Source organism: Sitophilus oryzae, unplaced genomic scaffold, assembly GCF_002938485.1.
Source record: "Sitophilus oryzae breed Bouriz unplaced genomic scaffold, Soryzae_2.0 scaffold_179_pilon_pilon, whole genome shotgun sequence".
Classification (NCBI taxonomy): Eukaryota; Metazoa; Arthropoda; class Insecta; order Coleoptera; family Curculionidae; genus Sitophilus; species Sitophilus oryzae.
In genome coordinates, this window is record NW_022146501.1 from 8410031 (window position 1) to 8435265 (window position 25235).

A 25235-nucleotide genomic window follows, 5' to 3' on the forward strand; every position below is an offset into this window, starting at 1 on the left:
ATGATTTTGCAGTTAATCAGTACTCTTGGCCTTATGGCAAGACTTTTGCAAGTCATGCATTTTTTAAATAGATTTTTACTAGATTCACTTTCTACATAAAAAAATCTCTAAATAAATAGTATTTTTAGTAATTTATTACAAAAAAAAACATCTGAGAACTCCGTTCGGGTACCTCTACCCACGTACCGAGTTTGGTTTCAATTGACCCATAATTAAGAAAAATCCTGATGATTTTGTCCATTTAGAGGCATCGGTTCGAAACGTCGAAGTTATCTTGTAGCCTATCCCCAATCATGCTGAAATCCACCCACACTGTTCTTCAATGTCAAATCCTTAGTCCCACCTTTAGTCGTATCCAACTTTGCTGGGTGGGACCCTGTGCACCGTCGCAAATGTGAAAAAAAACAAGACCGTAAGAGCCGGTTAAAATCTTGCATGCTTGGTCTTGCCTGACCGTTCTTAGCCTTGCAGATCAAATAGTAATCTTGGTTGGTTGGTTGGTTTTGCTTTTGTGGACAAATAAGACAGCAAGACCAAGACAAGTCTTGCTCATCACTAGCGACTCATGAGACAATTGTAAATTAAAATTATCATAATACACCACGTTAAACTTAAGGAAACATCTAAAATTAAAAATTGAGCATCCTCCGGTAGCCACTGAACAACCCTAGAGACGTGATCACATCACGCTTTTAAGTCTGATATTAGGAATCACGATATCCTGCATTAGCTATTGCCACGAAATAATATAAAAATCGTGATCCAGTCACTGTTTTAAATCACTGAAATTAAAATATCACGGTATAATTTAACAATTATATTTAAAATTGAGGGTATCGTTCATCCCTAATTGTAACTCCTATACCTAATCACTCACTTTATAGATTGTCTCTTCGAACGAGTTCGGAGTGCCGCCGTTCATCTGCAGATGGCGCAGTCGATCATAATCCATGGGATCCACCATGGAACGCAGGACGGCGTGCTGGCCCAGATCTGACAGCCCTAAGCCGGATTGCAGGACGCTGTCAGGAGTGTCCACCTGCAAAAAAAAGCTTTGGTAAAATATTATAGACATACTGTGAAAAATTCACTGATTTCAAATTTATATTTCTATGTTCCAACTGAGATTTTTATCTGTTCTTGTATTCCTTTGAGATTTAAACACGCGACGGTCGAAGCAGGATTGGACGACAGTCAATGCCTTTTTCTGTTTTAGAGTTTTACTAATACAAAAAGATATAAGAGGCACTGTACTCACATCAAACTTTGAAAATGCACTTGGGTTGTTCTACCGGGTGTTTTTCAAAAGTGGTTCACCCCTATCCCTTTTTTATTTTTTCAGGTAAAAAAAATGCATTTGCTTGCAAAAACCTGTGTTAGAAACCAGTTTTTTAATTAAAATATGATTTACGTTACTACCTAATAATATTTACTACAGTAAAACTATTCGTATTATCCTTTGTCCTTAATGTTAATATTTTAGTAAAGCTTTTGATCAGCCTTTAACAGGAAAATTATTTCCAACAAAGCCCATTATCCTGTTTTATTTTTCATCGTTATCTTTTCGAAAATGAGCCACTAAGTAACCGAACTTTTTCCAAACTTTAATTTTTACACGGTGAGCGATCTCTAACCGAAAGATGATTAAAATCGAAGTGAAGAAATCTCCAGTATCAAAGCAGATAATGACAAAAGTTTCATCTTTGACCGCGTTTTAATTTTTAATAACCTCCCCCCTCCCGCCCTCATTATTGTGGAAACTTTAATGAAGCCGCTGTTGAAGGTTGGAAAATTTTAATTTTCTTTTATAGCAGCACCCATTTTTGTTTATAATTTCTTTACCGAAGTGGTGTTTCAACAAAACTAAAATTTTTACAGAGAATAGACAATATACGGTATCGATCATTCACAATGGCTAAAAAATACAATTAGAATTAATAGAATATCCAAGCAACAGCTTGCGGTAGTCGGTTGAATCCATAGAGAAAGCCTAATAGCTTATAAAACAATAAAAGTTTCAGTTCTAACCACAATTTTTTTTGACGGACGATAATCAAAGGCCCAAATGACATTACTCGCAAATTTGAAATATAATTATTAGTAGCAAAAGTTAAAATTTTGTTAACCTCTTTTTACAATGATTAAAGATAAAACTTCATTCAGAACCCCAAAATTAATGGGATAAATTAGTGGTTTCAATTAGCGTAGAAGTTTGTTCCTCTAATATCGATGTAAGCATTCACAACGTCAAAATTAGTGGTAGTAACCTTCAATTAGTGGAAAAAGTTAACAAACATTTGACTAATTATATATATAGAACATTTCCACTAACTATACTTCAAAATTTGCAAAGAATGTCATTTTGGCCTTTGATTATCAAGAGAAATTGTAGTTAGAAATCAAAACTTTATTGTTTTATAAGCTAAATATTAGGCTTTCTCTATGGATACAGCTAACTACAGCAATCTGTTGCTAGGATATTCTATTAATTTTAATTATGTTTTTAAGACATTGAGAATGATCGTAAACTAAAAAGTATAAAGTGTAATTGAAACCACTAATTTATTCCAATAATTGCGAGGCTCTAAAAGAAGCTTTACAGCCACTAATTTTGACGTTCTGAATACTTACATTGAAATTATGTAACAGTTAAATTTCATCGCTACGACCTCTGTGTGCTGACTCATAAATTATCGCAAATAACTATTATTTTTGCATCATGTTTACTATAATTTTATTGTTAAATATTATTTTATTTAAATTTTACGATTATGCAACCCGATATACACCGCGATATTATACAGCTACAGCTCCACAATATTGTCACTGAATGCCGCCCAGCATTAGAATTTTTGTCGACCTCTCTTTATTTTTGATATCACCTGTCCGTCACTGTCAGATTAAATCAGATGTTTTTGGATTAATTTATCCTTTGTTTTGGTTATTGAAATTTTATAATTATCAGATAAAATTTCGTAGTTAAATCGTTCATTTTTGATGTGGATCGCAGTGTGCAATTCGTTCATTTACTTGTGGGAATTTCTGAGTTAAGTTCGTTCATTCACCGGATATGGAAATATAGCTGTGGAAATTATTCTAGAACATCGTTTTTTATTTATGCCTTTTTGTGAGTTTGACTAGTCGAGATATATAGTTCTCTATCTATATCCTGGAGGGAGATTTCCGGTTGAAATCTGATTTTGTGAAGTAAATCGAATCCTTGCATCACTTCTTGTGTATCCATCGTCAGAATATCGTCGTGAAGAACTGGCTGCCGTTTCGTGAAGCATTCCCTGTTGATTAATAGCAGGTCTTCGTACAGAATGATTAAGGCTTCCGAAACACATTTGGTCAGAGACGTGGTTGGATTTTGATGATTTTTATGGACCGCCGACCAATTTCCGCAATGGGATTAAAATAGCCAAATTTTCTGACCGATATTCCGATTCCACGTGCCCAAGAAGTCCCAGAGAGTTCCAAGTTATGCTATAATTCTTCTGCCTATTCTAAGTCAATGCTCAACTGATTTTTATTCATATTGTTGACGGGTTTTCGGCTTTTCCACGCCCACGTGGTGTAGAAAGATTAGTTGAGTGTTATCTTTCTTAAATATTATTTGGTTGTTCGTAAGTGTAGAGCAAGAAAACCGATCCAGACCGTAGCACAGAACAGTCCAGAATTCCATCCCTTCCTGTTGTCCGTGTAGAGGTACCCGTTGGACATCATAAACCCTCGTTGAGGTAAAGTTCAGATCTGATTAGTCCTTCTTTATTACCTTTATTAACTCCTACACGTTGTGCTAGTCCTTGTTCTATAATTGAGGCTCTTTTCTAAAACAACCAATATTATTTAGGGTTTTTTTATGTTCACCTTTTGAAGTCCTACACCTGCTCGGCATCCATACGTCTGCTGACATCCGTGGGCTCCAGTGACATTCATCGGGCTGCTGTGCACACCGCCGTAGCAACCCTGTAGCTATACACCGTAGCTCAACCGGAGGAAGTTTTCAAGTATATCACATCGAGTAGAGTAAGTCTGTTTATATTTAGTTTGCTATTTGTATTCCGCCCTTAGAGCATACTTAGTTTAAGTTAAGGGGGATGACGTCTTAGATTTAATATAGCTTAGATCATTTTCATATTTTTAGTAATTCTTATCGATTTAAATTTCTTAACACATTTCATTCATTTCTTTATAAAATTTTAATATTTTAATAAATTACTTAATCATTTTTAGTAGTATTATTTACAGTCTAGTCTCATAGTTAAGTTAGAGTAACTTAAGTTCAAATAATTATAGTAAGATTTGAAGTTCATGGTAGTTGCACTCAACAGTTCGAGGTTAGTGTTGAAGTCTACTTAATAGTAACATCTTTTATGCCGAGTTCATAGAGTATAAACTCGCGGCGCCCTTTTATTAAGATCTTGAACCCCGACAACCCGGCTGGTAAAATTAAAAGCTAGTGGCCTATATGCAACTCATCCAGATTAAGTAAACTTTGTGTTTTATTGAACTTCAAATTAGAAAAGGACGCGGCAATTAGAAGAACAAGAGTTTTTAGGCTAATTGAAACCACTAATTTATTCTATTAATTTCGAGGTTTAGAATGAGAATTAAAACCTAAATAAATAAAATAAAGACGGTAAATAAAATAAAAGGTTTGAAAAAAATAATTTTTCAATAAATTCAAATTCAAATTCAAATTTCTTTATTAGACCCCATTAAGTTTTACAGAATAATATTAGTATTAATAAATGTGTGTCTAAAGGGATCACACCGCGATTAAAAAACCGATACAATGGCACAAAGTGCCAGAGTGGTGCGACCCCAAAATTAGGTTCACTTCACTTCATTTTATTCGCCTAGCAATAATATTACGAAATTAGTCGGGTCAGATAATAAATTATAAAATATGATTGATTGCCCGTTAACTAGAAACTCCAACTAATTTTACACAAAAGACTAAACAAATATTATACATGGTTACATTCGGACAACGACTGAATTAAGTAAAAATACAACAGTTTCAGGACAGACAAGCGAGGAGAAACAAAACAGCAGGAAAAAGGACGATAATATTTTTCAAATTTTCCGCATTTCCAACAATTATGTTCGTACGTGTTTTCCAGCACGATGCGAATTAACACGGAAAAACTGGAATGCGTTTTTTTCTCTTGTTGTGTATGCACGAAAAAATCGCGCATTAAATGAATAACGGAGTATTGCGCTAAACGTTTGTCTATATTTTAGGTTTAGATATTACTTTTAAACAGTTCTATGCCAAATGGATAATAGTATTTCTATATTTTTGAATTAGATTTTCATGTTCTATAAATTATACCGGGTGATAATGAAAGTCTGCTTGCTATTAAGTTGATTTTTATCGTGTTTGAAACTCGGATACTATATAAAAATTTACTTTTCCGAAGTGTTCATACCTTTATGGGATGGATTTTCAAAAACCCTTATCTTAGTGATTTCATACTTGTACAATTTTTCAAGTCTAATTTCATACCCTTACGGCGCGAATTTCCAAAAATCACTATTCAGTGCAGCTCGATTACGTCACTCTGTGTTTAGTTTCTTATTCATAGAACAGATTTTAAATACATTTTTTACAATTTTCTATCCTTAAACAGCCTCTATACTATCCCCGAAACATCTTGCAATTCTGGAAATACTTTCAGAAGTAAATTCAAATATAAGCTCGCGTTATAAAGGCTAGTTCCCACGTTTTCTGAAATAGATCGAAACGCGCCGCGATTAGTTGTTAATCTGGGTTAACAAAACGTGGGAACTAATTTTTATAACGCGAGCTTATATTTATCGCGAAGCAATCAAGGTCAAACGTTTTAGTGGCTTCATAAAAATAAGTAAAGATGGAGTATGAATAAATATCATTAATTTGTAATGGAGTGTAAAACAGCAAACACACTATCCCAGAAACAATCCGAAACATGTCAAGATCGCATTTCGTTTTATTTTGAGTTGTCTTGGCCCACTTCGCTTTGCCTCGACCTACCTTCGATTCTTAAAAGCGCCTGAAAACTACTCGTGAGGAGAGCGAGGGATTTTTTTTAGCGTTTTTTGTCGCCTCGTTTAATTTTGTTTTGTTGTGAGATATTTTCAAAACGTGGCGGTATCTGTACCCGAGGCAAAGGACTTTTTTTTATAAATCTCAGTGAAATAAGTAAACCTAGACGTTTCTAAAATATCCATTATTACGATGATATTTCGTTAATTACATCTCGTTTTATGTTTATATACATTCCACAAGATTAATATTTGAACACGCGTTTAATAATATGTAGAGTAGATATTAAGAACAATACTTTTCACTTAATCTGCAGGAATATAATTACAATCTGTTTTTTATTTAATTTTATTATAATGCATTAGTCTACAAAATTGTATAGTTATGTTTGTTTACGCGGCCTTAATTTATTAATATTACAGTAGTATTGCTTGATGAGTAATACTGGCAACATCATCAACATATCGAGCTGATTCGATTAATTATTGATTGATCCGATGTCAATTAAATATACTTTTATATATAATAATAACATGGTTTGATATAAATCCATTCAAAAATAAGACATAATTAGACGATTTTTTAATTAGTTTAACACCGTGGATTATAGCATATAAAAGGCGGACCGCCGGAAGAGTTAGTTACTGCGTATTGCCCTGCAGTTTTAAGATTTTAAATTTTGGAAATATATTTTTTTACTATTTAAGTAGGTCAAGATAAACCGAAGGAGGTCAAGACAACCAGTAATGACATCGTGGTCATTAATCGAGGCCATACCCCCACATTTATGAACAAAAATTAAAATTAGAAATTCTTAGAAGCAAAAGGCAATAATGGCGAGAGCTATGCGATGAGCTAGACACCGACGTGTGGGGCAAAGCATACCAACTAATTATGAAAAGGTTCTGCAAAAACTATCAAGTACCTCTTGCTATAAGGATCATAAAAGAACAGATTGCGACGCTGTTCCCGAGTATGCCGAATATTAAATGGCCAGTTAATCCACCAACAGACGTGCTTCCTTTGTTATCCCAGGAAGAAGTACTTACATCCGCCTGCAAGCTTAAAAATCGGAAAGCACCTGGTCCGAACACCATCCAGATAGAAATTATTAAAATCGCTACCATGCACGATACGCCCGCCGTGACTGAAGTCATGAATAAATGCCTTATGCTTGGCCAATTCCCAAAACATTGGAAAGTTGCAAAGCTGGTCCTTATCGAAAAACCGAAGAGGGAACGTCCATACCAAAAAATATAGATCAATCTGTTTACTCAACTCCAGCGGAAAGTTACTAGAATGCCTATTAAGAGATCTGGAATCAGAACTAGAAGAAGGCAACAAACTTCACCCTAATCAATTCGGCTTTAGGAAAGGGAAGTCCACCATTGACGCATTAAACATGGTGGTCAACAAAGTAGATCGAATTAAAACGAAGAGTTACTGACATAGAGAATTTTTGGCATTACTCACCCTTGATATAAGGAACGCTTTCAATTTGGCTCCATGGCTGGGCATTGCAACTCAACTAGAGCATAAGGGAATTAGCCCATACCTTGTACGCATGGTGCAGTCGTTCCTGTCACATAGATATGTCATCACAGAGTACGGCGGGAAACAGAATGACGTGCGGAGTCCCTCAAGGTTCGATCCTCGGACCCACCCTCTGGAATATATTTGACGATTAGATACTTAGACCCGATACAGGCCTGGGCAACACGATCATAGCTTATGCGGACGATCTAGCCCTCTTAATAACTGCATCCACCTAGATAATCCTTGAAGAAAAGATTCAGACGGCTGCGCTAGCGATTAAAAATAAGTTGAAAAGCATGGGCGTCAAACTGGCACCAGAAAAAACTCAGCTGTTCATTCTCGCTGGACAACGCCAGGCAAAAGATCTAAGCATAAAGCTGAATAATTTAGTTATAAAACCTCAAAAGAAGGTTAAATACATGGGGGTTTGGTTCGACCCGGGCATGCGAATGACTTCACACGTCACAGAAATCAGGGATAAAACGACTGGCATCATCCAGCATCTGACGAGAATAACTCCCAATATCGGAGGACCTCGCGCGGAAAAAAGAAGACTTCTGTAGTTCATTTGACCATACTCTACGCATCGCCGATCTGGGACAGATCCATGCGCTTCAAGCATTCCGAAAACATGCTAGAAAGGATAAATAGGAAGTTAGCACTCAGGGTTGCATCGGCATACTGCACATGTCCAACAGTAGCGGTACTGTGTCTTGCTAAGATAACTCCAGTCAGTCTACTGATCCAGGCAAGAAATCAAATATATAAAAACGGAACTTCCTTCCGGAAAGAGGCCAGAAACATGGTACTAGAGCAATGGCAGACACGATGAGAAGCATATAACGGATGGACAAAGACTTTCATACCAGATTGGATAAAATGCGACCAAACAAACACGGACTACTACATTACGCAAGCCATGACTGGCCATGGAGTATTTGGCGAGTATCTGCACAGGATCCGCAAGGCTGACTCTCCTAAATGCTGGTATTGCGAGGTGTCAGACTCGGCTAACCACACACTATTTGAGTGTCACGCGCACGAAGATTTACGGGAAAACGCAGAAACAGTATGTGGTACGAAGATTACTAGAGTAACCTAACATCATCGAATGAAAATATCGAAGCGATTTGCGGCATGTTAAGGAACATTATGAAGAAAAAGGCGAAGGACGAAAAAGACAAGATCTGGGTAGGAACATTTTGAAAAAAAAGGCGAAGGACAAAAAGTCTGTACCCAAGATCTGGGTACTCCAAAAAAATGTCTGTACCCAAGATCTGGGTACAGATAAGACCAACATAGAATAATGATAAGTCTCTAATCTTGATGAAATGCCTTGGGCGGTACCGAGATGGGCGAGCTTAGAGCACAGATGGGTTTTTAGTGGGTAGGCCCTCTAGCATGAGGGAGATCCCCACACTCCGGCCCTAAAGGCGTTTCCCATCTATAAAAAAAAGTCAAGACAACTGGAAAAAAAAATGCGACCAAGTTGGTCGACGAAACGCGACCTTGACCTGCTTTGAAGAGTTCTCCGCATAATGTACAACGTGTTTTAAATTTACATCCTTATCTGTTAAAAAATCGTTTCACAGTATTCACTTATGGCACTTAAGGAACTTTTGTGCCAAATTTCGCACTTCTGGGCCAAGCGTTTTCGGCTGTAGCTTATTGAAAAATACAATATTTCTATACTTTATTTATAATAAACAATAATTATATTTTCTCACAACGTTTTTTTTTCAAGATGAGAACAAATTTTCAACAAAGCAACACTAAATTTATTAAACCCACAATTTAACAAGATAACGATTATACGAATATAAAGGATTGCAATTATTTTTTTTTCGAACACAAATCGACACAAACAGAAACAAAACGAGCCAACATTCCTCTCCATTATCCTTGTTAACAGCAACGAAGTTGTCCTTTTGAAGGACGATGGGTAGAGGTAAAAAGGGATCGCGTCCTAATTCCCTTTGAACCGAATCATTTTAAAGGACAGCCTAGGATCGAGGGTGGAGAAGAAGAAAGAAAAGGGTGTTGCTGATTAAATCTGGACTGATTTCTTTTAAGCCCTGATGAAAAATAAGCAGCTAACCCTTTGGAAATTAACTAAATGGCAAGACATCTTTTTAAAAGATATAAAAACTCTCATTTCTCGTCACCCGTATTTTTAGCAAATTTATAAAGCTAAATAGTATCATACGATCGAAAAAAAACCGTGTCAAAGATGGCTGGGTAATGTCACTCGATGATAAAAGCCCTAGACGTCATTTACTTGATTCATACTCTTCTTTATTTTTTAATGGCGTTTACTGCCAGTTGGCCTTAAGAAGTTTATAATTTATTTGTATATTGAGTAAAAATGATTTTAAGCGGGGTGGTTTAAAATTCGAGAAAAAATATTTTTTTTTTTGCAAATAGATGAGTGTCTGGAAACGTTCTATCCTTTTTTAATCTTTCTATAATTAGTGTTTGATTTTTGACAAGTTTTATGTCAATTTTTCGTAAATAATGTCTCGAAACTGACCTCGCTAAAAATAATCATCGATTGCCATTCCTCAGCCGTCTTAGACGCAGTTTTTTTCGACCTTATGAACCTTTGTGCATAATTTCGTACTCCCAGAGCCAATTTAATAGTTATTTTTGTATCTAGTGCGCGAAATGCTGCTTTGATGATCAATACTTGAATTCTTTAAGGTTGAAAAATTAGTCGAGGTCACCAAAGTAGTTCGCGCACGAGTTGCAAACAACATTTTTTCTACAAACATTAAAATCGGGATATCCGTTAAAATTATTATTATCTATCAACAATAAAATTCAAATGTCAAATAAAATTTTAGAGTGTCAAATACCGGGATCAAGTACCTCTACATCAAAATTGGATAGTGCCTCAAGTCCCAAAACCCCCATATCTCAAGCAAAATCAGAAATATCTAGTTTGGGATTAAAAGTTTGATATTTGTTATTTGTTTATTGCCTTTGATTCGTCAAGAGAAATTGTGGTTAGAAATCAAAAGATGATTGTTTTATAAGCTAAATATTAAGCTTTCTCTATAAATACAACTGACTAACGCAAGCTTTTTTCTATTAATTTTAATTGTGTGTTTTAAACATTGTGAATGATCGTAAACTAAAAAGTATAAAGTATAATTGAAACCACTAATTTATTCCACTAATTGCGAGGTTCTGAATAAAGATTTATTGATAGAATATTAATTAACGGCAATTTTTTTGCTATTTTAAAATGTTAAAGAGGCACAAAATTTATTTAGTTCAAGGCTAACGGAACGGGTGATAATAGTTATCGAAAAATTGTGATACTTTAATAACAGGAAAAAATATGATGTTAATCAAAATTAATAATAATCATCTATCTGGGTCTATCAAAAAATAAAATCGAAAATATATTACCATAGACACCTTTTGATTTTTAGGGATTTGAAAACATTCAACCATATTTTCATGTTTTTTTAATTTTCTCTAAAAGGTATGGAAATTTTGAAAAGCATAAACGGAATTTTAGAAGAAGAAATTTTTTTTATGAAGAATGCATTTTTCTCAAAATGTCTGTTTTTCTTCTTGTAAAGACAATCCGGGAACATACAGTATATTTATAAGGAATGTATCAAAAGAATCTGAGTTAATAAGAACTGAAACGCTGAAGGTAACAAGAAAAATCTTATTAAACACTTACAATAATTAAAAAATACAAGGCCAAAATCATTATACCTAAATCAATATCGGTATTCTCAAAACGAACAGCTTTCCAAGCACATCCGAATAATTAATTATGTCCCTACTTCAAAGGAGCGAGAAAATTTTATTTATAAAGGGAGCGGAAGGTGGCGCGCCGAGCCGCTAATTTCAAAGTCGGAAAGTGAGAAGTATTTAATTTCCTAATTAAAATAGGACGTGATGGCGCCGCTAATTAATAGATATCCAATTATCTTAAATAAATTGGGAAATTGTTCGGCGAATCTTTTACAAGTCTAATTCCTGTTCTCCCGTTGTTCTTGCTGTCTGCTTCTTAAAAAGCAAAGAGGATTGTTCAAATGGTCTGTTGGATGAAAGTCTGAGTTCCTTTAGACAAACTTGAATTATTTGGTGTCATTTTCATTACATTAAAACTTGGTGGGCTTTAAGACATGAAGAAGTACAGGGTAAAGGTGTGAAGTTCGTGAACGAACTAGTTCCAATGAACTATTCCGATCCAGGAATGAAAGAAATTAGTTCCCGGTTTCTCAAAGAACTAGTTCCTCAGGACCTATTCCGGGATCGAAACTGTGACTGATATATAATAATATGCGACGGCGACGGATCGGCTAGCGCGATCGTAGCCCGATGCGAGGCGGTGTGGGAGAGTGCCAGCCGTATGTTAAATGTCCCGGCCTAAAAGAACTGAGAGGAACTAGAGGAACTAATTAAAAGACCAGTTCACGGGAATCTATTCAGTCGGCAGATCCGAGATATAATACAAGGCGACAATGGATTCGGCATTGTCTGTTGCCACAGCCGGCGTAATTACCACAGAAAATTTTCGTGGACACTGTTTTTGATTTTTAGTTTGTTCTTTGAATATTTTATGGGAATGTTTCACTTTAGGTCCCTAAAATTAAGAAATATCTTATAAAACGAAGTAGATATTTTGAATTTTTAAACAAAAACAAAAAACTTGAAGTGAAGAAAACTGCAATTTTTCGTAAAATCTTCGTATTATTTGCTCCAATTGATTTGTGATATAGTTTTTTAAACTGTGATTTGAGTTTATTATTTATTTTTTTTAACGGCAATAAAACTTACCCACATATTTTTAACATACGCAATTACATATCTAGTTATACTTCCTACATTATAAAAATTATACTGATCATACTGTGAATAGTTCTGATTGACAACGAAACCCATTAGCAAGAAGCAACGGGGATCTCAATGTTAGTCGGGAACTATTGTGAACTAAAGACCTAGTTCAAGGAACTATTTCTCTGGAGGAACTAGAACTAAGGAACCAGTTCCTCCCAAGGAACTAATATTCCCACCTCTAGCACAGGGTGGATGTGGATAAAATTGGAAGATTTTAAAGGGAAACCCCATTTTCTATAGAAGATAGACGAAAAAGAATATAGGTGTCTAAAGCTCAATTTTTATAAAAAGCAAGATAGTGAAAACCGTACATCGATATCTGTTACCGTTCCGGAGTTACGGGGTGTTTTTAAAAAATGTGCATTTTTAACAAATCGCTCTAACTTTTTAGCTATAGAAAATGTTGTATTTTTATAAGCACCTTTTTACGTAAAATATAACTTAAATCATTATAATATTATAATTTTTTTAAAATTAATAATTTTGAGTTATCAACAGAAAAATTGATTTTTTAATTGGGACACCCTGTATATTTTTAATTAACTGAAGAGGACTTAAAATTGACTTTTCAAAAATATGGCATACTTGATATTTTGCTCGATTCCTTCTTCGAGATATAGAGTTTCTAAAAGTTCGCCACTTTTAACTAGTAGGCTTTGGACCCCTTATTGATGATCTCTCCCCAATGGAACTCGAAAACATATTTTTCCAGCAAGAAGGGACATCGCCTCAGAACGCTAAAGTTAGCATCAAAATTTTGCAGCCAATTTGGAGAATAATTGAATAGCTAGCCAAGATCCCAGTCGTTGGCCGTCGAGGAAGCCGAGGTCGCCGGACTTAGCGCCTATGGATTTTTATCTGTGCCAAAGAATAAAGGTTCTTATTTTTAAATTGCCCGTATAATCTAGACAAGAATTGGAAGTACTTAGCAGATATTCGACGGGATCTTTCACTTCCACTGAGTTAATTAATTCCGCGAGAAGTGTTCAAAAATGGTCCCGTCTGTCCATAACAGAAGACGGTCGGTATGTCGAACACCTGTAGCAAAATCTCATGTCTTGGTTTGCTATTTATTTTTATTATTATTAGATATGGTATAAATGTGTTGATGGTGCTTAATCTAGTTTAAATTGTTATAAAATTCTGCATATCTCATTGCAAATATTATTTTCGATTTAATTGCTGCTCATAGCTAGATTTTTTTTGCATTACCGCCGGCGCCGTTCAATGCCTACTTATTAAAAGTTGGTTAGGTTAGGTTAACGTTTTCAACCAGACTGAGTTTATTTTTACGAGAAGTCGTAGTATGGAGAGGAGTCAAAATATCAAGTATGCTATATTTTTGGAAAGGTAACTTTAAATTGTTTTCAATGAATTAAAAATATACAGGGTGTCCCATTTAAAAAATCAAATCTGTTGATATCACTTAAATTATTAATTTGAAAAGAATGGGCTCTTTCACAAAAAATAAAATACCCAATTCAAGGACAAAATCTGAAATAGAAGACTATTTTCAGTATATTTATCCAAAAAAAAATAGTTCCATGACATTCAATAATGTTTTTATAGGCCCTCAAAATTGCTTTAATTTGAAATAATTTTAAAGTGCCAATTGATGACGTATGAAAAATACGCCCAATCACATTGCAGAACCGTGCTCGTGCGCCAGCCAACAACTGGCAACATTGCGATTGGATTTGACCAGCACCACCTCAACTCAAGGCCAATCAACATGATATGGGCAAGGCAAATATGGCGGCGAAGGCAGCGCATTATTAAATTGTTTACCTTTAACCTGAAAAGCCGGTAGTGGTTTCTCGTTCCGATTGCATACCAGAAATAATTAATTATCTCTACTTTGTTGTGCTTCTGCAACACGTTTGTTTAGTTTTTAGTGTTCAGTGCATGGTGTGATCAGAAAATTGTGATAAAATAACAGTGTAATAAAAATCCAAACCAGACATTCCACATAGGGAACTTCAAACTTTTGTGCTGGTCGTACTTCTCTATTATTAATTATTTTAAGGCAAGAACTAGGAGTATTTATCAAGATATTACCTTCGCCGCCAGTCTGCATAGTACTTTATAATGGTTACTTAAAATATCAAAAGATAAGTATTAAAGGGTAGGTATTAACAATTTATTGTAGCATGCCTTTTACACGCTCTGTTCCAAATTGTCACGGGAATTATAGAGGGGGTCCCAAGGTTTCTGCTTTTATATTCCCCAAAAATGACGAGCTTCGTAAAAAATGGTTGACAGCTATCAAAAGAGATAATTTCACTCCTTCTAGTAGTTCTCGGGTAAGAAGTGCATTAAATATGCCTCAAAAAGGCAAAAGGCCAAAGACTCTGTTACCCTAGTGAGGATGTAGTTATGGCTACTGCTTACACTTACCTCACTATAAGTAAAATATTGGAAGAAGAATCAAGCTTTTTACATCAAAAAGATCACAGAAAGATATTGACAACATTGACGTTTGAGAATATAAATGGCCTAAATGTAAGTCTTTTGTAAGGTCACAGTTGCCCCTCACATACGTCAGAATTTATTATTAAATCCATCTTGTTCAGAATATCCAATATTTTATTGAAGAACTATGCAAAAAAAAGGAATGACGTCTTTACCACAAAGACAATGCCCTATGTAAAGAGAAAGAGTAAAGAAAACTAAGCTAAACGTACGTTTTACTTACGAACCCCCAAAAAGGTATTTAGTTTTTTTTCTATATAAAATCTTGAAACCCATATTATATTTTTTATTTATCCTCACCTATTATAGTTTAAATTTATTCCCATTTGTGTAATGCTGCAAAACATAGAAAAAATATTCCATATTTTTTGATTCAAGCTAGTGTAGTTTATAATTCCAAGAGCATTTAGCAAGGCTTTTACTAAGACAAGTAACTTCCTATACTGTCCATAATAGTATATATTTATCAAACGTTCAGTAAATTCTAAACTATGGTAGGTAAGTGTTTGCAATTGAATATTTAGTTGCTATTTTCTGTCATATATTTCTGGTTATTTCTTTTTCCGGTGATTTTGAACACCCTATATATGCTACCTCAAGTTTGAATATTTTAACTCTACCTATTTTCGAGAAAGCAAACCTTTTTATAAAAAATAACTAACTGATGTTTAAATAAAAGTAATAATACAAAAAATTCCATACTTACGTGGAGAACTTGAAGACTCCCTGTATATTAAAAAATTAGTGAAATATTACGTAATCTAACACGACATTTGTGTGAAAATGTCTATTTGGAAATAAAACAGGTTTTAAAATACGCGCCAAATAAAGTACTTCTATCTCCGCCATATTGGAAAAGGTTGAAAGGCCTTGTGTGGAGGTGGTGGTGAGCCAGCATGGTGGCCCGGCCGCGGCCGTGTTGCCGCTTTTCAACATGCCAGGTGTGACGTATTAAAAATAAAGTGCGGATTTTTATTCTGGGCTTTTTATTTTTATTTATTTTCTTAAGAACGACTTCAAATTTTTCGAAAGTGAGATAGCAGAAAATTCTAGAATTAATTACTTTATTCAATTATGCTAATTCTAAAATATAGTGAAAGAGCCCATAAATTCTACGTAAAAAGTTGTACTTTTTACACGATCTCAGAAAAAAGTATTTTGGTGTATTGTAGTAAATTAGCGTTTAATTTGCTAAAATAAACCCTTCCCTATTTTCTGGTAATAATATAAAATAATTTCCATAAAAACGATAATTAAAAAAGTTTGCCAAAGTGCTTCACTTGAACGTGGAAAAAAAAACATAATAGAAGGCACACTACCCGAAAATGGGCATTTTTATTCGACGTTGTTTATGGTTTGGCAAACACAGCGCGACATATCGATTATTTATTAAACGCAATTTATTTGCGGCGGTCGGCCCGCTGAAAAAAGCTGCCGCTTTAATATTCGCAAAACGAAATATGTTTCGACGACCTTATGGTCCGGAATATTCCCATGTAGTTTTTATTTCATTAAAATTTACATAAAACGCTTTTAGTTTGCGGTGTAACCGACCGTATATTTTTATTTTCCACATTTTATCCCGAATTTTTGTCCTTGAGAATATCCAAATTAGTGGAATAAATTAGGGCCTTTCAATTATCGTAGAAATTTGTTCCTCTAATTTCAATGTAAGCATTTAGAACGTGAAATTTAGTAGTGGTAAAATTCAAAAAAAGTCAAAATTCAAGATGGCGGATCCCATAGCCACAGTGTAGGTTATTTTTGAGGCCATTTGATCCGCCATTTTGAATTCTGTCAATCCGACGTCAGATTCATGATCAGCGACCTCTAAAAAAACCCTATACGGATTTTGGTTAAGATCGTGCGATTTTCAAAAATCATGAATTGTGGTAGGTTTCTTGAGGTTAGAAAAAATATGAGACACCCTAGCTGAATTCTGATGGGTGTATTAATATTGAGTTTATCAGGCCTATTTACATTAGGTTACAGTGTTATACAGGGTTGTTCACCACATACGACACGGAGTATTGTAGCTAAACGATTAGATTTTTACAAATTGTAAGTTTTCGGTTCGTTGAAGAACTATTAGAGGTACAATTTAAAAATAATTTTATAAGATACAGAGTGTCCCAAATAAATAAAAAATATTATAGTTGTATTTTTTTAAATGGAACACCCTGTATATTATTATATTTTTAGATTCTACGGTTGAAATAAAGGTAAATTTGATTAAGGTTTATCTCACTTAAACCTTACCGTTTTTTAAATATTTTCAATTTTGTCAAATTGCAGTAAAAAATTTAAGGCTTCATTTCTCCAAGGGTATTAAAGGTTTTAATACTAAATATTTACTGAAGATTATTTATTGATCAGATATTGTGTTGCAATAATAAAAATTATTCTACCTTATACAGAGTGTCCAAAAATTTATATTAAATAATTACTAGTTTTAAACGGCAATAACTTGTTTAATTTAAATGGAACAGTCTATATATTTTACATGAATCAGACGCATAATTTAATTGTCTATCAAATTGTATTATCCATTGTTTACCTATCTCTTCAGGTTTTCGTAGAAAATGCATTTTCTTATAATTTAGATCTAATTTATCACTATACCCATGGAATATTAACATTTTAGATCATTTTTAAAGATGAAACAAGTTTTCAAAAAGTACAGATACTAATATTGTCGATATAGTTCGTTTATTTCATTAAAAGATTAAAAATTATTTAAATATTTTTTGTTAAAGAGGACCAATTAATGATCCCAGTAAAAAATGTCTATATCTATGTGGCGGATTCATCTTTCCAAAAAAATCCTTTATGGGTATTTCGCCACTGCGCTGCGTTTTGAAAAAAACTGAGTTTTGTATGTGTGTGAGAAAAAAAAAACTGAGTTTTGTATGTGTATTAGACCGTGTGGTAAAAAGTAACACCTTATAAATTTTATTTCATTTTTTGACAAATACTTATTTATAACAACAGAGACGTTTATTTTCATAACTTATTGTTGTATTGATTTCTGAGTTGAATCCGCAGTTATTTAGAATAATTTATTAATTAAAACAATTAAGTATGTAATTAGCTAATTTTTGGGCGGAAATAATCGTGGTATATTAATAGTTAGTAATAATTGGTATACTCTTTTACAAAGATTTAAATAGTTTTCTTTTTGTAAACAAATGGGCTTGCAATATTATTATTTTTACCACCTGTAAATTTTGTACATATGTTGCTTTAAAAAAATCTAAAATACTTATCAATATTCCATGGGTATAGTAATAAATGGGGTTTAAATTATAAGAAAATGCATTTTCTAGGAAAACTTGAAGAGATAGGTAAAAAATAGTATAATACAATTTTATAAACAATTAAATTGTACATCTGATTCGCGTAAAATATATAGAGTGTTCCATTTAAATTAAACAAGTTATTGCCGTTTAAAGCTAGTAATTATTTACTATAAACTTTTGGAAATTCTGTATGAGGTAGTATAGTTTTTATTATTGCAACACAATATCTGATTAATAAATAATCTTCAGTAAATATTTAGTATTAAAACCTTTAATACCCTTGGAGAAATCAAGCCTTAATTTTTTACTGCAATTTCACAAAATTGAAAATATTTCAAAAACGGTAAGGTTTAAGTGTGATTAACCTTAATCAAATTTACCTTTATTTTAACCGTAGAAACTAAAAATAGAATAATATACCGGGTGTTCCATTTAAAAAAATACAACTATAATATTTTTTACTTATTTGGGACACTGTATCTTGTAAAATTATTTTTAAATTGTACCTCTAATAGTCCTTGAACGTGCCCAAAACTTACAATTTGTAAAAATCTAATCCTTTAGCTACAATACTCCGTGTCGTATGTGGTGAACAACCCTGTATATGAGAATTTTTTTTATTTTTTCCTACTTCATTTTCCTGAATTTTTATGGATTTTCACCAAGTTTTTGAGGTTAGAAAAAAATGAGATGTGATGGCATAATTGTGACAGAAGATTCGTGTTCAGCGTCGAAAAGTACTATACGATATGATAGTCTGGTAAAAAGCATAGACCACTTTTTTTGTGTGGCTGTGCAATTTTTCGAGGAATATTCCAAACAGAATATTTTTAGATATGATGTTTGTTTTACATATGTTTCACAATAATGTTCAGGTTCAGATTTTGCTTATATTTGGAGTTTTAATACTACAGCCATTGTATAAAGTGTATATGCAATAACATCTATCTGCACATATCCGCTTTAAAAGTTGCAGGAGTCTTACATAAATTTCGCTAGTGAATTTCTTCAAATTCTAATACGACCGTACGTTCATCCTTTCTAAGCCAAATCCGACAGTAAAAAGCTGATCCGACACTTTTAAAGTATCCATAAAATATCTGGACGTCCCGGAATGCTTAACAGTCGGCAAAATCTGCCTGTGTAGCCGAAAATGTTAATTCGGATTCAAATCAGATTGGAACTGTTTGTAAACAGAGAAAATTTGAGGAAAATTTGTTAAAAATATTTTTATAACGTCTTGTCGTCTATACCTTTGTGGTGGGTTCATTTCATAAAAAATTGGGGTTTTCGATAAAGGAAGAATAATCTAAAAAACAAAAAATATATATTTTTTTGCAAAGAGTGTTACCAACTATCCGAAATAGAATTTCCCTGGAAGACTGTAGCATTTTATTTAAATTACACATAATTTATATAAATGTACAGAATTATTTTATTTAAATAAATCAAGTTTAAGTCCTCGCACCGAGATGGCATTCTAAGTACTGCTATTGTCTTTTTTTTTTCTCCAAGTTTATTTCTGGCGAAATACTTCAGTCCGGTCGAAGTTTGATGGTCACTTTATATCTGACGGTGTATATTCGCACTTCGTGCCTACCTTCCCTCGCCATATTGGTGGTAAAGGCTCAAACCGATAGAGCTATCGGCGGTTGTTGGCATTTTGCCAATTTGTTTGGGAAAACCCTCTAAGCAGAGGTAAGACTTTTATTTTCAACGTAACGTTTCCTAATACTTCTTTTTTTGACAGGGTTTTATTTTATGGTACGCATTTGGTTTAATGGTAGCATTTTCTGGTGCCATTTGGTTTTTGTACCTGACATTTGGGCCACGTTTTGTCCCTACAATTCACACCGGGAATAACGGAGGAATCTCCTGATTCCACAGCAGTTTAGGTTCCTGTCTGTGTAGAGACGTTTTTATCACAATCCAGTTCCAGTAGCAGATCACCACAACCAGCTTATGACAAGAACGGATAAAAAAAGGCCAGATCATTTCTTTTTATATAATTTAAATTCACTTGAATGCATTAAGCCCTTCAGGCATATTATATATTTGATTACTTTAGAGTCACTTTGAAATATTTTATTCATGTTATGCATATTTCTGATATCTACGGTTCTTTATATATATATAGTACGGTTTTTTTTTAATATAAAGAGTCCCTATATTTTGGTACCAAGATCGCCAGACTTTTTGCGGAATAATTATAAAATATTAATATTCAGAAGCGTGCAGATTTAACTACCATCTTGAGTGATCTATTTTGATACATACTATTTACCAACAAACATTTTCAAACATCAAATTTTTCATAGTCTTATTTTTTTCTAATTAACATTTAATTATTAATTATACTTAGTTATTAGTTTATCTCAGCGTTTCATTTGTTTAATTCCTAAAATAAGTAATACCTATATTCTGAGTTGATTTCTCAGTTCTCAACTTAGAAGTTTTCGAAAGTAAATGGAAAACTGAGTGGCGCCCAGTATATTATAAAGACGTATGTCCACAATTTAATTTTTACTAGCTTACGACCCATTGCTCACCGGCGAACAGCTCCGTCGCATAGTATTAGTTGTTTTAATATTTTTTCCAAAAGAAAATTCTTATAAAAAACCATTCCATCTTTTTTTATAACTTCTAATGCTACAAGACGGTCAAAATTTCCCGTTTTTTTTCTAAAAATTCCCATGAATTACTCAAAATCAATTATAGTGTCGTCGAAAAATAATATATGGGGGGTGGCTTTAATTGCTGTTCATTTATGCGACCATTCATTTAATGAAAAACCATTTTTGTTATTAATGCAACGTTATCAATCTTAGCTACTTAGTACATTAAAAGACTTTCAGCTCAAAAATTAAATAAAACACCACAAATACGTCCCTGCCAACACACCAAACCCACTGGTTACTAAAGAGGTGCGTGGTCTACCTGTATTCCGTTTGTCTTCTTGGGGCCGCCATTCCAGTATTCTTTTAGTCCACCTGTCGTTGGATGTTCTCGCCATATAACTTGCCATATATGTTCTCGCCATATGTCTGTTCAACATAAATAGACTCAAAAGCAAAAACACGTACAAAATTCATCACAGAACTTCAATACGCCGAAGATTGCGCTCTAGTTGCAAAAACCTTACAGCAATTACATGAAATGCTGAACACATATACCTGGGCATAGGAGGCTTTGGGTTTCAAGCTGAACATCGATAAAACTAAAATCATGTGCGCTCCCCCTGAAGATCACAACAATGCTATAAAAATCGGAGAAGAACTATCGGAATACGTAGCGGAATTCAATTACCTTGGCTGTTAATTAAAGCGCCTTAAGAGCATCCTGGAAATTAAAACACAGTGTTTTCTACAATCATACAAAAACGAAACTTGCAGTGTACCGAGCAATAACAATCCCCACCATGTTATATAGAAGCGAAACCTTGGTGCCGTACCGCCGACACACAAACGCATTAAAGAAGTTGCAACAGAGACATCTTAGACAACTCTTAAGAATCAAATAGTTCCACCATGTCTCAAACGTATCGGTCCTTAAAAAATCTAGCTGCGTTGAAGTCACGATTACTAAATCCCGCTTAAGATTGGCTGGTCACGTGTGCAGGATGGAAGAAAACCGCCTACCAAAATCTCTTCATTACGGTGAGCTTGTGGACGGTAAGAGGAAATCGGGTGGACAACTCCAAAGGTACAAAGATATCCACGAAAACTTAAAAGGGATAAACACGCAGAATCAGTGGGAAGAAGCAGCACACAATAGAACGCAATGGAGAAGAATTGAAAACTCAGTTAAAAGCGAGAACCAAAAAGTAAAGAGGCAACAAAACAATACGATTTTTGAATGGCCAGAATGCGGAAGAGAGATAACATCACGTATCGGGCTTTTTAGTCACAGAAAAGCTCATGAAAAAAAAACGCCTTGCGTAATCATATTCTGATGCGTGTCAAATACTCGTCAGCGAGTAATGGCAGTAAGTAGTAAGTATGTCTTTATCCTTAGTTTTTTGTCTAATGATATTGTCAAGACTTAAATAGTGTTAGACAATCAACACTAAGAAGTCGGAGGAAGAAATGAGTTGCTGTCTGGAAACACGTACCAACCACACCAGTGAGATGAAACCTTATCAGCATCACAAGCTCTGTTCAGTTGAGCAAATGTTAAACACGCCACTCGCCTTTTTGCCTCGAATTCAAATGGATTGGAGATGTATGGAAATTTTTGATACGGATATGGAAGCAATAACTAGCCTGGAGAAAAAACTAATTTGGATGGTTGAAGTAACAAGCCACTGAACCCATAATACCGCAGAGAAGCCAGAAAACCAAGAAATATTAACAAGTAAATTTTGTTTGGCTCGAATGAAAACAGTACACTAATGAAGAAAAGAAAAAATAATTGTCCAGTATTCCGCTGATCCCAGCAATTTCAAAAGGCCGTCGCCCGTTTGACATTGAAACCAAGCGCGCGGACGAATAGAAGTATGCGATGGATAAGAAGGCAACCAGTCAAACAAAGGCAAAGGCAGTGTTGGCGTGTGCATTACTTAACTGATATGAGCAACGGTTAAAGTCTATGGTTGAAATGGACGCAACAAGACGCAACGTACAAGGACGACGCACTTCTTCAATACGGGTGGTATCGAGTAGGACCCTTATTATTGTACAGGACTAAAGAGTGAACGATAAAAATAATTTTTTTTTATATTTTATTTTCATGATTTTCATTTCTATTTTAATCTTTACAGAATATTTTTTTATCGCTGGGGACCAGCTCTCCAAGCCAGGGGATATGTCAAGACTTAAATAGATGTCAACTTGGGTTTAGATCAAATTGGGGAAAAAACACAAATAATATAATCCTAGTAAATAAAATATAATTCGAGTAAACCAATTTGATATAGGCCCAAGAGATCGGTTACCTGCATGACATCGACCCAGATATGTTTTTAAATAACATTGATAATTAAACAATTAAAATACAACAATCTCGGGTCGATAATCAAACGCAGGCTACCAAAGTTCGATTTCCTCATGGTCATAGCCGGGTGAATGTAATTAGATGAAAACAGATTGAACGACGTAACCGGCGATGACCACGAGGGATAGAAAATATAAAAATGTATGCTGAAGAGAGTCGGGGAGTTAGTCCGTCGATGTGAGTCGCATTATTACGGTCAGTAATTCGCGTTATCAGTCCGTTAGTAGAAGACAGCGCAGAGTGAAGATGTTCCTGTAAGTACTTCTTTAAGTAAACCGTTAAGTCTTGGCATTCCCCAAAATTGTTATATACTGTGAACTTAATATTAAATAAATGCATATTTTATTCAATGGTTGTTTTGATTGAGAGAGAGAACCTGGTATAGCGACCCTAGCAAACAACCCCCAGCTAGGTGGCGACAATATTATTTGATATTCGCTCTTCTAGTGATTTTAAGCATAGCTCTCTCCATTGCTTTTTGGTCTACTCTTAAATTTTCTGCTGCCTTTTTTGTTAATGTTAGCGTTTTCGCATCATATGTAGTTTCATCTGTATTGAACCTTAATTGTAAGATGTGTGGGTTGTGTAATTAAAAATCGTAAAATACCTTATGCTTAAAATAATCATTTTATATGTTCCTAGAGGTCATTTACTGGCTAAAAAGATACACAATGAATTCAAACTATTTGTTTAAAAATTTAGCTTTTAAGATTTTTCCTTTTATTCTTGATCCGGGAGAAGAAACCGTGTAAAGCAAAAAGCAATTACAGTCGTCACTTTATTTTCCCGTAAAAAGGGAAAAGTTTTTAATTACGGAATGTTTGCAGGCTTAGAAGATTTTCAGGATAATTCCGTTTTACGGTCGTGGAGTTTTACATACGCGAGATAATACTTAAAGCGACAATGTAGACAATTGTAGTCTTTTTTAACGTAATTGCAGTACAATGTTTTACGTCTTAAAGTTGAAATTTAATTATTTATATTTATTTATAAACATAAGAGAGAAATAGAGCGATAAAAATTTCGAGACCACAACAGAATTTCAAGGTTGACATTTTAATATCATTGTTGCAAGTAGAGATGCTCTTTCTCTTTTTAAATTGATAGTTAAATAGTAAGACTCACCCGGGGGTACTCCGCCCCCTAGCCACTGACATCACTGACATTCTATTCAATATATCCCATTCCATCTAATTCAAATATTACTCGGATCTATTGGTTAATTATCTTCAACAACTAGCTAGTGTCACCTGAAATAGTATAGGGGCTTCCCCCGGACGCAAATCTGCCGCTAAACAGATTCGCATCCCAATCGATGGGGCTAATTGGGGTCCACACACAACGCCCCAGCGGTGTCAATCGAGAAGCAAGAGAGACCTCAAACTCTCAAGACCATCCTCGAAGGAACGACGTCACAAGAGGTTTTTAACTCCCATAGTCAAAAGACTCGCTACTTCCAAATGTCAGCTCTGTGACAACACACAACACTACAGCCGGCCGGCTCGTCTATTACTGACTAACCTGCCGCCTGCCGAGCTATGCCTCCTCTTACATCACATTTTACCTGATCACAAATATTTACGTCGCTTGCCAATGAATCATACTGTTTTCTCTAATCGACTTTCAAATAGAGTGTTTTAGCATTACCAAATAAATAAATAGAGAGGTTCCGAAAGAATGCATATTGTTTATTAGAATAGTGAATAAATAAAAGCATTATTATGACGAACTTATTTTCCAAGTTTTACACTAGTACACATAACTACACTACTTTCACTAGCATTGGTAAGTTTCATAAGTGGTTGCAGGGTTGCACAAATTTCTACACTTTCATGGCATTGTTGTTGTTTCATGGCATTGTGATATAAGAATGGTTTCTTTAAAGAGCAATTTGTTACAAAACCATATAAATTATATATCACTGTAATCAAAAAACTTCAATCTTTGTCGGTATTGTAACGGAATTTTAAATGATTTCTCTATTTTCGAGAAAATTTAGTCAAGACATAAGGTATATTTTGTTGATGTTTGATCATCAA

General features: G+C 34.3%; 1 protein-coding gene across 8 annotated transcripts in view; it reads right to left on the reverse strand.

The window, feature by feature from the left end:
* LOC115882873 overlaps positions 1-25235 on the reverse strand; it is a 708621-nt gene that overhangs the window by 26011 nt on the left and 657375 nt on the right. For all 8 annotated transcript variants that reach the window (XR_004050274.1, XM_030901130.1, XM_030901132.1 and 5 more), the window contains exon 7: positions 878-1039. Coding sequence is in view for 7 of the 8 variants with exons in the window: in XM_030901130.1 (XP_030756990.1) it covers positions 878-1039 (162 nt within the window). In the remaining variant the exon portion in view is untranslated. The remainder of the gene's footprint in view (positions 1-877; positions 1040-25235) is intronic.